General features: G+C 35.4%; 1 protein-coding gene across 1 annotated transcript in view; it reads right to left on the bottom strand.

Annotated features, from left to right (window-relative positions):
- LOC145293931 (serine/threonine-protein kinase RIO3-like) overlaps nucleotides 1-12289 on the bottom strand; it is a 50706-nt gene extending 38417 nt beyond the window's left edge. Inside the window, exon 1 of the mRNA XM_080140757.1 lies at nucleotides 11658-12289. Within this exon, the coding sequence (XP_079996883.1) occupies nucleotides 11658-11890 (233 nt within the window). The 5' untranslated portion in view covers nucleotides 11891-12289. The remainder of the gene's footprint in view (nucleotides 1-11657) is intronic.
- Nucleotides 12290-13913: the final 1624 nt, after the last annotated feature.

Here is a 13913-nt window from a genome sequence, read left to right as displayed (position 1 = left end):
ACTGGCTCTGCGTGATTTCATTTCTCTATGGCGTGATGTGTGACCTAGAAAAGCAGACGTTTTTTAAGCATTTACTTTTAACGATTCTCGCTTCCTCTGCCCTCTTAGCGTAACAGTAACGTGTCGTTTTCTTTTTCAACCCAAGGCTTCAGGTTCGAGCCTACCTGCCTACCAAAAGGTTTTTTTTTCCTACACACACACACAACGCTGGGCACTCCCGCTAGTCTATATATATAAAAGGCAAAAGTAGCGCACACGTTTTTGTATAACCAAGAAAGGCTTTTTTCACGGGGGTTCTCGGGGAGGGAGGGGGAGTTACTATCCTTTCGAACTTTTTATATACTCCCTAGCTTATAATATCTACAATTTGTGAAGGGACATCGTCTCTAGATTTATTTTGATCGACTTTTATAAAACTCATGCTATTTTGTATAAAAGTGAAACTAATCAAAAATGAAGGCAGCTTTCCGGCTTTTCTGCAGAGACGTCCAGAAAGCAATTAGCTTTGATCAATGTGGGGGAAACCCTTCATATCAGACAATTGCTATTCATTTGGACACTCCCTTTTTGTGGGGAGCTGGTTTTCCCCAACATCGCGGGGAAACAAATGAATGAAACGGTGGAAAGCTGAACTGGCCTTCAGCCAACCTTCATTACTGCACCTGTGTGAACTCATTCACTTAGCAAGTCAACTTTTTGATTGACATCACTAAATTTGAACGCTTTTCACTTCCTATGGCCTCATAGCGGTAAGATGTCACGTTTTCTTTCACTTTCTTTTCTGCCTTCGCGTTGCGGGTTAAAGCCTGTCTGCTAACACGTTTTTTCTTTTACACCCTAAATACCCAGGCAATGCCGGGAAGCACTGTTAGTTATAAAAAGAATTCTCAATAGAAAAATATCAGGAAAGTTAATGCCCACAATAGAATTTTCGGATTCATACGATATGATGATAATCTCAAAATTTCAGAAATATAAAAAGAATTTGTTGCAAATATAATGTTTGATTAATGTAAATATTTAAATTTATTCATTCATCATTTGAGGATTCTGTTATGAATTGGAAATTTTAATTTAATCTATTCAGTCATCATATATTTGTTTACTTTCCAAACATTATTTAATATTATCCTTCAAATGCAAAACGACAAAGATATTGCTTTTTACATTAAGAAAAACAATGAAAAGAAAAATTTATTTGTTTCTATTTCATAAGTGGAAAACAGAATTTGTCACTATTGAAAATATATATATATATCTTTGAAAATAATATAAGAATAAACCCTAGGGGTCCTTTTAACCAACAGATTCATTAGGAGTTGATCGTTGGCATTGTAAAAGACGAATCAAATTAACACATAAGAGCAAATGCTCAGATATACGAGTAAAAAAAAAAAAAAAAAAAGTCTACTGCTGGCTATGTGGGTCAAACCTCCCTGAACTTACAGACACACATCAACCAAAATATACCGGCAGAAATTAGACTAGGCAAGCCACATTGTTTACGCTCTTCTTCTGCTTTGGAATCTGCCATTGGCCAACATCTAATTGAAAATCCAGTTTGTGCCAATGCCCATAAAATGGACCATTTCAGAAAAATGCATCAGGCTGACTCAAAATCATTTGAAGATTTTGGAGTCAGTCTCAAGGAGTATGTTAGATCATTGGACCTGCTCGGAGATATTTCTTAATCATTCTTATATCCTTTCCATCTTAATTGTACATATATTTTACTTTTTATTATTGTATATATATATATATATATATATATATATATATATATATATATATATATATATATATATATATATAGCCAGTAGAGTTTAGTTTCCTAGAAGTACATCCAATGAAACAACGTGTCTACCAAAATAGTGCTCAATGAGTGAACAGAGCAGGTATATTAATTTTATTTATACAAACATTAATGGCTACATATGTGCATACATGTTTCTGTAATCACCCACGTTGGGGGATTACGTCTTCAGGCCAAGAATTACCGTCGAAAGTGATATTTCCACCAAATACATTTTCCTATTTCGTTTATCAAGTTAGAATGCAACCTGGGTGGGAGTCATAAAAAACGGTAAGAGGATAAGTGAGGTCTTTGAAGATAATAAACATCTTTTTCATTTCCCTTTCCCCCATCCAACCTAACTTTTGGTTTTTATGGCATGAGGTACTATATATATATATATATATATATATATATATATATATATATATATATATTTTTCATATGAATTCTCATTCGCCTTTTCTGCCCACCCACTTTTTTTTTTTACTCGTATATCTCCGAATATTTGCTCTTAGGTGTGAATTTGATCCTACTATTGCAACTTTCAATTTCAACAATTAACTCCTAATGTTGGAAAAAAGGGTTCCTAGGGTGTGTTTTTATATTATTTTAAAACATTTATACAGTTGTTGCACAATTAAAAAGATTATAATTTATATATGTGTGTGTGTGTATATATATATATATATATATATATATATATATATATTACTCATGTGGCGATATATATTGCTGATCGGAAATAATTTATCCTTTTAAATAATTTCTATATTTAGTATTTTAAGTAAAATTTATGAAAAAACATTTTTAAAATACTTGTTTCATATTTAAAATTTTTAACTTTGTAATGAAAGTTAAAAATAATATTTGCAAACATGAAGTCAAGCAATAAAAACTGTTAGTGTTTTTTTTTTTTAAGAAATAGTCAAAACCATCTACTTTCTTACACACAGCTCTAAAATAAATAATTTTAAAGAATCAAAAATTATTTTAAATCTTAAAAAAAATATCAATAAAAACATTTAAACTTTAAATCAAAAGAAAAAATAGATTCTTCAGAGATATTCTTTGTTCAATTTTATTTGTTTTATGAAAGGAATAAAATTTTATTAAAAACAAAAAAAATGAATTTAATTTCTTTACCTATAATATAATATATTTGCATGATATATTTCAGTTATTTACGGACCTAACCAATAACTAACCCTAGTGAACCCAGATGGGTTCCAAGTAAAATTTCAATGGCGTCAATGGCAATTTGGATTCAGTGAAAAAAATTTAATCCTTATTAGAACTTATTTAAATGTTCTAATTGTTAACATATCGATTTCTGTAACACACAAACAAACAATTGACTTTTATGTTATAGATAATAGAATATTTTTAATATGGACAGAAAACAATTACTATACAGCCCCCCCCCCAAAAAAAAAAAATTTCCATAATCCTTTCTACAATCCAACCATATTTGGTACAAATATATTTCAGGCTATGTCTGACTTGTCCATCAAATATGGTTGGAATGCATAAAGGATTGTGTATTTTACTAACGATTCGATGAATGCCATATTTTTTTCATTTTCTTTTTTTTAGGAAGAAGGGGAAAGAGGTATTCGGTAATACATACAAATTATTATTAATAAATTATTAGTAAATTATTTAAAAAAAAAAAAAAAAAAAAGGACACAAGGACAACTTAGATTGTGCAAATAACTTTCCTTTTAACAGCTAATTGATTTTTTTTTTCATTTTCTTTTCTTGTCTCATGCTGAAGTTAGATGTTTTATAAATAACTTCTAATTCCTCTTGTCTGTTGCCGTTTTGCTTGTACCACCTGCCAGAATCAGATTGTCACCAACTAATCCCCTCTCCATCTTAAGCAGCCAACCACATGGCTTTTGACTACAGATATCAATGTGATACACACTTTGGAGAATTTAAAAAATGACTGATTATTGATGACATCTCTATACCAGTTAAGGTGTTGTGTGCCAAATGTTCCTAGAGTGAGACTAACAATTTTCTCCATTTGATTTGCTGTAGTCAGAAGTGTGTCATTTTTTTGTTTCATCGTTGATCATATCTCGCAGTCATACATATGCAGTGTACAGGTCGGATATGTTGTTGATTGGAAAAGTTCTTGTTTTTTCATTCACAGTGTTTGTTTAAACTTAAATCTTTTTTTCTGATAATTCATAAATACCTATCGGGTAAAACAATCAGTTTGAGTATGAGAGAAAGTTTAGGAGACCATCTAAATTTATATGAAATTCATATTGAAATAAGATTTGGAAAACAATGTAAATTTATATAAAATTCATATTGAAATAAGATTTGGAAAACAATGTAAATTTATATAAAATTCATATTGAAATAAGATTTTCAAAGTAAAAGTTAAATAATAAAAGATAAAATAATCTCACAAACAGATTTAAAAAAAAAACAAACCAGCAGATAACAACATTATCTACATACTATCATTTTCTTTATGCCACCGAAATACATACAGAAATCGTTTTTTATATATTCCTCATCAGTTATCTTGTATATTTTGACTGCATATGTTGTTAAGACAACACAAAGAATTTTCTTGATTGGGACAAACTATGTATCATCAATTTGCAGCCAATAGAATGTCTAGCGTGGTCCATAACGATGTCGGGTTAGTCAGTGAATGTACGTTGAGGGAGGCACAAGTACTATAAGTTCATCAGAGCACATTTCATTAAAAGTATTTGTAAAATAGACACAGGGATGCAGCATTGTGGTGATGAAACAGAGGTTGGAGCTTTGTCGATTGTGTGGGACCTATTAGGTTTGAGATTGTTTTCTTTTGGACCGTGTCTAAGAGCGAGAGACTAGTGGTAGATGCATCAGCCTAGATGTTGCAACAATGCTCTTTGCGGCTTTGTAAAAACATATAAATTTTAAAAAATTATGACAAATGATCCAGTAGAAAAATAATTACAAGTAAAATAAGAATTTATCGAATTTTCGAGTGTCAATGCAGGTTTTAACATAGAAGAGTTGTGCGATCAATTCAGTATGAGAAACTGCCTTATCTCCCTTGATTTAAATCGAAAGTATGCCAGAATGTAATTGTGGCTGATTTTTCATTAAAAATACATCTAGCACGGCTACTAAATCATTTTCCGAAATTGTTCGACTTTATACTAATTTCGACATGACACGTAAATATGTAATGCTGGTGCTAATGCACTTACTGATCCGTGCTATTTTTTAAAATCGTACTTCCAAGTTTAATCAAAGTTTTATGTTTTTTTATTCAATTGTAAAGAATAGGTACAAAACACCCTCCTCTCCTGTTGTTAAGAATGGCTTTTTAAATAATAACATTATTTCAGCACGGATCAATAAGTGCATGAGTACCGTAATGTTTTCACCTGAAATGCATTAGTTTAAAGCATCACTAATGTGCAGATGTTTTTACCCAAGATGCATTTATTGCAACTCGAATTATACTGTACAAGCACCAAATAAAATAACTGCACTTGTCCAGTTAAGTTCATTAATGAGATCGCCAATAACCTGAACTGATAATTGATTTGTTGGAATTCATAAAAAGTATCAAAAATATTATAATTAGTAACGTTTGCTGATTAGGGCGAAGTTGTTATTTTATTATCTTTTGAGATCTAATTGAACATATTGTTTCGTTTTTGATACTTCCAAAATGCTGCAATTTTTGTATATTGATATATTTTATGTGAAATCAAACAGAAATACCCCCCCCCCATTACAGATGTGTTTTGACGCACTTGAAAGCAATCGTGAAGTTTAACTCATAATCTGCAGTAACATACACAGGAAGTGGAAGTAGAACGATTCTTGTATGCTGATGAAAAAAATGTATTTTTTTTTTCAAATATATGTGCTTGTTTTGGCACATGATAGATTGTCTTTGAATATAACAAATAAGAATATCCTTAAACTTTATTATAATCCATGACGTGTAAAAGGCAATAAAATGAAAGGGCTTTTAGAAGTATAACTTTCCATTCAACAGTTTAAACATTTCCAAATTCCTTTCAATTCTTCCTCAACCTAACAAAACATTAAAAATGGTCATAACAGGAATTTCAGAAGTATTGGTGACAAAGACAGTGATAGATTGTGCATTAAAGAAACGTATTAAATTTTTTTTTTTACATGGAGTTGACCACTTATCAAGGCTCAATGGCCACTCGGGGATAAGGGTTATTGTGTGTACAGTAATCAAAGGGATAGTGTAGCATTGTAGCAATAGTATTGGAGAATTGGTAAAGTGTCATTACTTAGGGGGGGGTTCATCAGGAATTTGTTTGTGTTGGACTTGAAGACATCCAGTTGATTAATGTGCACTAGAGTGAAATGATAGTTGTTGGTATTTTATTATGAAATCAAAGCCGAACAATAGAGTGAGCATGATAGCAATTTATTCAGGAGAGCGCGCTAGTCCAGTAAGGGTTACATCTGGTCCAAGGCAAATAGTATCTGTGGCACTATAACATTCCCCTCCATTTCGTTATACGTGTATATTTGTTGTCTTCTTTGTCTTTGATTTATGATGCGTGTGATGGTGTTATGATCTATGATTTATGGGATCAGTCTTTGTACCTTGAGTGTGTTCTTATAGTTCTGCCTAATTTAGTTTGAAGTGGGCCATATTTGTTTTTGTCTCGGGTAGTTTTGGTGATGTTTTGGTTTGGTGATTTCGTCTCCAACATCAATCTCCCTTGGTCTTATTGTGTCCTATATGGTGTCCAAAATATAGATTCCATGAACAAAGCTTCTTTCTTAGAAGTGCACGTCTGTGGAACTCTCTCCCGTTTGCCTGTTCCCCACCTGACTACAACTTGGATGTCTTCAAGTCCAACATAAACAAATTCCTGATAAACCGCCCCCTTAAGTAAGACACTTTATCAAATCTCCAGTACTAATGATTACCGCGATATTATCCCATTGATTACTGTACACGCAATAACCCTTATCCCCAAGTGGCTTCCGGGCCTTGATAAGTGGTGACTACCATGTAAAAAAAAAAATCAAAGTGAACCTTTTTTATCACTGGAATTGGTATGGTGGACAAATGGATGGGATTGTAATAGAATATAGTTTCACTGGGCGACTACTATGTAGCTTCTGGGTTCTTTGCCATTCTTCACGATGGTTCCAGGTGACCATGTGTTGTTGAGTTTATGTAGTACCCATACACACTAACCTGGGAATAATTGTGGTAATTTTCTGGTTCCGCTATCATAGTCATGATTGGTTTTTATGCTTGCTGATCTCTTGCATAACTGTTCAGGCTCTTCCTTTCCGGGTTCTGATCAGCTGGGTAAGGTGGTTGATATACGTCTTCCAAAAAGTATTTCAACTAGTGATGGTAGTTTGATATCTATTGGTGTTGTTCTAATCTGTAACAAAGCATGCTGGATATCAGTTTTCTTTTATTTTTCATTTTTTTTTTTTTTATTGTTAATTTAATAGGTTTCACATCTTTCTAGGAAGTCATTGCTTCTGGCATAGTAAGATGAGCTTGTGACGTGCCTGATGCTTCAGGTATTAATGAAGCTTTGGAAAGCCTTTCCAGAGTACTGTGGACTATTGTCTGTAATAATTTCATTTTGACGACCAAAAAAACACAACATAATATTGCATTTTATCTGCAACTGCTTTGCTGGTTAATGGTGTTGGCATTTCATCGACAATTGGGTATTTTGAGTACTTTTTGACAGTGAGCAGAAATTGCTGCCCATCAATTTCGAACAGGTCTCATGTGATGAATTTCCAATGCTTAGGATGGAATGCTGTGTGGGTGCAGTGATTCATGCCTGTGCGCATCTTGCTGTTCCAGGCAAAGTGTACACAACTTGCACATCCTTTCAATATCTTTGTTGATATTTACCCAGTACACACTTTCTCTCGCAAGTCTGTGTGTTTTCTCTATGCCATGGACTTAGTGGAACTGATATAGAATGTCTTCTCTCTTGTTCAGGATGAGTACTTGTTTGGCCTTGAACAGGATCCCAGATTCAATGGCAAGCTCATCATGGGAGGATCAATGTAATCAATATGATCAGGTCTCCGCAGGTAATTCATAGATATTGTGTGGCCATCCCTGGTATATGATCTCGTTAACGAGATTCATGGTGGAGTTCTTGCACATCCGTTCAATATCTTTTGATATTTATCCAGTACACACTTTCTCTCACAAGTCTGCGTGTTTTCTCTATGCCTTAATGGACTTCTTTTTTTTAATGAGCTGGTATAGAATGTCATCCCTCATGGAGTCTGGGATGAGTACTTGTTTGACCTTGAACAGGATTCCAGATTCGATGGCACGTTCATCGCAGAAGGACCAATATGATCACAAGTATTATCTGACTATCCTTGCTATATGATCTTAACGTGATTCATGGTTGGCTCTTTCGTTGTTTTGTTTCCGAGGATTTTCTGCTTTTGGAATGATAAGTTGGCAGTTGAGATGGTCTGATCCTCGTCGACTTTAGTGTTTATGCTATCCACCCTCTCACCTAACTCAATTTGTTTGTTGTTTTCAGTATTAGGCAATTGACTTAGGGTGCTGACAAGAATCATTTTATACTCAGTATAAATAGCTCTGGATCTTCAATAACATTCACTGTAACCAGTGTGGTGTTGAATGCAATGGTTTAGCACATTGTAACCAGTGGCTTATGGTCTGTAATGATGGAAAAAGCTTTCCCGTAGAAATAGGTGTGGTATTGTTGAATACCATACATCACTGCCAACATCTCTTGTTTGATGTTACTGAATCTGGCTTGTGTATCAGTTAATGTTTTGGATCCAAATGCAACTGGTTTGCCATCTTGGATAAGCGCTACTCCCAGGCCCTTCAGCGATGTGGGTTTAGTCTGATGGTAGTATAGAAGGCATGTGTCATCAGTAATCATTTCCTTGAGTTGGTCGCAGCACTTTTGATGGTCAAGGTCCCAAATCTATGGTGACTGCAATTTAAGAAGACCTCGCAATGGGTGAGCCTTTTCAGCAAAGTTTGGAAAATATGGGCAAAGATTATTTAGCATACCTAGAAACCGTTATAGTTTTGTGGGTTTAGCATTTGCTTGATGTCACACACCTTATTTTGGTCTAGTTTGATTCCAGTAAGTGTGTATATGTTTCCAAAAAAAGATATACTGGGCTCCTTTATAAAACATCTCTTGCTGTTGAATACAAGTCAATTTTGGCTACTCGAGCCATGAAATTTTGCAAGATTTTATTATGATCATTATTTTACCAAAATATAATTACATCGTTGACTATGCTGGTCACGCCATCTAGACCTTCTAGGATTTGGTCTATTTTTGTTTGGAAGATATCTTGTGAGACATTGAGACCAAACAGTAGATGCTTCCAGTAAATAGCATTCTGCAGATTGCCAACGGTTGTGATTCCTCATCGAAGTGGACTGACCAGTATCCTGCTTTTGAATCAAATTTACTGAACACCATGGCTTTTGTAAGGGGTGGGTTTACCTCTTCCACTGTTGGTATTTTGTGTGGACATCTTTTGAAGCTGGTGTTGAGGTTCTGTGGGTCCATGCATATTCGAAGGGACCTGTCTTTCTTTATGCTGAATGCCAAACTGAAGCACCAGTCTGTATTTTTCAACTTTCTGGAGCACATCTTCCTCAATGAACCTGTTAATTTCTTCCTTCAATTTGTCTTTTAGATTGCATTTGTGTGGAGGGTTGATAAAAGGTTCTGCAGCTTCCTTTGGTAGGAGTTTGATAGTCCCACTAAAATTTCCAATCTTATCAAACTGCTTGGGTTATTGTGACATAAGTTAGTTGATAGATGTGATAGGCACTTTAAAGGTGTCCACATGCACGGTTAGTAGCTTTAGGTTTTCGCATGTTGAAAACTCTACGACTGCAGGTTCTAATACTTTTACAACATAGATGCTGTTGCTGTATTTGTCCAGTCTGAGTCCCTATACCGACATCGGTTGCCTCTGTAAAAAGTGAATTTCACATGTGGGCAGGGTCGTTCATCGTTGGCAAGAAATGTGTCATATTTTTTTCTTTATATATATATATATATATATATATATATATATATATATACACACACACACAAGGTGGAACGATAAAATTGTCGCTCTAGAAAAGACGACATGATTCCATTTCCATTGGATGAAAACCGGTTTTCTTTTTTTGTTGCAGACCATCTACTAGTTGGCCAGTTGTGTACAAATTCCAAAAGCAATAGGAGCCTTCTATCATGTCTGAAAGTGACACAATGTTCAATGAGTGAGATCAGAAAGGCGCCGCTGTACAACTCATGCTCTCTACCAATCCAAATTATGACAACAGGACCATTGCCAGCACCCTCAAAATACATCGATGGATTGCCATGAATAACAGGGACATGCCCAGGATGATGAAAAAGTTTGCGGCCACGGTTATGGTCTTTGGTATGGTTTCAAGTGACGGCCACATCATGCCACCTCACATCTTCGAAGTCGCATTGAAAGTCAACACCAAAGTGTACCTGGATGTACTAAAGAGTGTGGTGATTGCCTGGTGCAATCAGATGGCCGCTGGCAAACCTTGGGTGTGGCAGCAGGACTCGATACCGGCCCACGTCCAAAGAGACTCAGGCTTGGCTTCAGAAGGAGTGCTATGACTTTGTACTCTTTTCTCACTGGTAACCCCCCCCCCTCCTTCCTTGACCTGAACCTGCTGGACTACTTCGTCTGGTCATATGTTGAGAACATCACCAAAATGACCTCCCACAACACCAAAACCAACCTTCAGCCGAGCTCCCGTCAACACTTATGGAAAAGGTATGTTAGTTACCCGAATTGATTTTTTTCAATAAAAGTTTTAAAATAAAGCTGTAGTGTTGTTTTCTTTAGGGCGACACTTTTCTCGTTCGGGAGGTCTGTTATTTTTTTTTTTTTTAGGGGCGCTGTTTATTGTGGCCTGATAGACCAACACAAAACCTACCTTAAAAAACTTGTTTTCCATAGGTTTTCGGGTGTGACGAAGACGAATATCACATTTAATTTTCTGCAAATAATTATATTTATTTTTGGTGCTAATGCAGAGAGTGATCCGCGCTATTTTTTAAATCGTATTTCCACGTTTAATTAAATTTTTATGATATGTTTTTTTTTTATTCAATTGTAAGGTTAAAGTACACAATAGATACAAAACACCCTCCCCTCGCCATGTTAAGAATGGCTTTTTAAATAATAACGTTATTTCAGCACGGATCATCACTCTGCATGAGTACCTTATTTTTAAATGCCCAGGGTGATGAAAAAGTCTCCGGTCACGGTTATGGTCTTTGGTGTAGCTTCAAGTGAGGGTCACATCATGCCACCTCACATCTTTGAAGTCGGCTTGAAAGTCAACACCAAAGTGTACTTGGATGTGCTGCTGAACCGAACACCTATAGAAAAATAAGTTTTTTTAAGGTAGGTTTTGCGTTAGTCTACCAGGCCACAATTACCAAATAAACACCACCCCCTAAAAAAAAACAAAAAACAGACGCCCCCCCCCAATAGTAGCTATAAAGTGTGTGTTCATTTTACACTAAATTAATATAGAAACGTAATCCCCTCACGTTTTGAAACTATAATTTCTTCATATGTTGGAAACTACTAGTTTCCTGGAATTTTAAAAGTTACTTTCGTTTTCGAAAAACTTATAGTGGTAATTTTAAAGGATTTTTGAGGGTGGAAAGATACTGCATCTTTACTGAACTTTTACCCATTTTTAAGGACCGTTAACTATAAAATTAATTTACGTGACTAAAATAGGAATTAGCAACTGTTAAAACAAATTATTTAAAAAATAATTGGATTAACTTACTTGTCTATTTCACCAATGGGTTCTTCGTTTTTGCTGAGCTCCAGGGCCAACTGTTCGCTCATCACATCAACGAGGGAACACGGTGTCGGCGGTGAGACCAAATGGCCAGATTCACCACCCCAGGGGGAGCGCTTCCCCCACGCGGGTGCATTATTATTGATGGGTAGGTCGGATGGTTTACAGCTGGCCGACGAAGAAGATTCCGTTGTGTGAGCCTCGACAAAGGTAGACATTTTTTTTTTCTTAATGATAAAACAATTAATTCTGACCTGAGGATTTTTAAAATTATTTTTACTACTTTATTAGGGACCTGCGGTAAAAGAACAACTATTTTTGTTGTTGTTGAACACGAAATAGGGTAAATTGATACAAATATGTTGTTGGAAAATAAAGACCCCGGGGATAACAACAAAAAAGAGAACTTGTTAAGCAAGACCTACAACTACAAACGTTTTAAGGAAATTATCAGAAATAAGGCAAGCTGCTAAGTAAATATACCTAAGTGTTTGGACTATATAAATAAAAATTACGTTATAAGTTGAGAAAGTTGTGCAATATTGTTGTTGTCACTAACCGGGGTCAAAGGAGATCAACAACAACAACCTACAATTTAAACGTAAGTATTGAAGTAAAGAGTTATTCAGGGGGAGATAACTCAATTGGAATTCAACAGCCTGAGTATTGCACCAGCACCTGCAATATTTCAAAGAATAGATTTCAGTAAATCTATGATATAATTATATATTAAAACTGTGGCTTTTACAGAGTGGATGACGCCACAATATAATGGTCATCCATCAACTCCTTGAAGAGGGGTAAAGAAGAGATCCTTTATGCTATGGTTTTATCGGGTTTGTTTTACAATAAATAGGGGTCGATTGATTGACAGAACCCCCATCGAATAAATATCACCATGACATTTATTCGGCGGATTTCTGTCAGTAATTTAAAATTATTCTCGGGGTTTTTGATCGATTCTCAGGACTTCCAAGACAAGAGCACCACACCATGGCCCCATATTTGTTTTCGTTTTAATTTAAGCGCTCAGCACAACTTGCGTTTCGCACTTAAAACATATTTTAAAATCAGTTAAAACACACACAAAAAAAAACAAAAAAAAAAAAAACGTACCCAGGTAGGTAGAAGAATAACTTATCTTGCCTTTGATAACATTTATTTGTTATATATTTCCCATTTTTTCGTATCTCAGTCTATTGTAAAACAAACCTGTTTTATCTAAACGCTTGTCTACAACAGCAACGAGTGATCTATCTTAGAAAACTAAATCTTTCTTTCTTGCCTGTTTGTATCCGTGCACAATGAATAGCGTCACAAAAAAGCGTCGTGCGCACTGGATGACGTCACAAAAGGTAAATTGAGTAAGTAAAGGGCAATTGCTAGAAGTACTAAGAGGAAGTGAATTTCAGCAGGAACGTTAACTGTACACATTTTTGAAGACCGTTAAAAGTCAATTTTACCAAGGACTTTTAACAATAGAATTAATTTGGCAAATCAGAAAAACGATGGTCATGCTGGATTAGAAGTTAAATGTGATCCCCAACTGCAGGATCACATCTATTTCTAGTCTCTGATTCTTTTAAATGTATTCAGGCATTCACTAGATGCTAGAACTGTGCATATACCGTTAGATGTCGCTCTGCATAAAACATGCAGACCCTAAGTCCATGTGGTAACACAATTTCTGCATCAACAGATTTTTCAGAGGTACTTAAAGAGTACTTTCTCGCTCCGAGATGTCTACAAGGTTGTGTTGTGGAGTCCATGACATGAATAGCATGGTAAGCGCGATATTGAGTGAACGCAACTTATGGTGCCAGGAAGTACAAAGGGGTTAACAAAGGTTACCGATGACATACATCAAACTCGGAAACTTCTGTTGACAGAGTGTGCATCTGTGTTGCGAAACAGGTCAATGAGTGTATGTTGGGTGTGAGCAGTTAATACTGCAGCGACTGCTATATACGGCTGGAACAAATCTTTGGCAGAGACATTCTTATAGCAATCACCGTTTTCAACATGCACGTGTATGAAGCACATGCAAGCTTACAACGTCATAATTTGCCCATCCGCACACATGCGATAAAGGAACTACGTTACGCTTCACGCACAGTGATAAAACTAAATCTTTCTTTCTTGCCTGTTTGTATCCGTGCACAATGAATGGCGTCACAAAAAAGCCTCGTACGCACTGGATGACGTCACAAAAGGTGAATTGAGTACGTAAAGGGCAATTGC

The sequence above is a fragment of the Euprymna scolopes genome, chromosome 15, assembly GCF_053919585.1.
Source record: "Euprymna scolopes isolate OS-2025 chromosome 15, ASM5391958v1, whole genome shotgun sequence".
Taxonomy (NCBI): domain Eukaryota; kingdom Metazoa; phylum Mollusca; class Cephalopoda; order Sepiida; family Sepiolidae; genus Euprymna; species Euprymna scolopes.
This window is presented reverse-complemented; position numbering and strand designations above follow the sequence as displayed.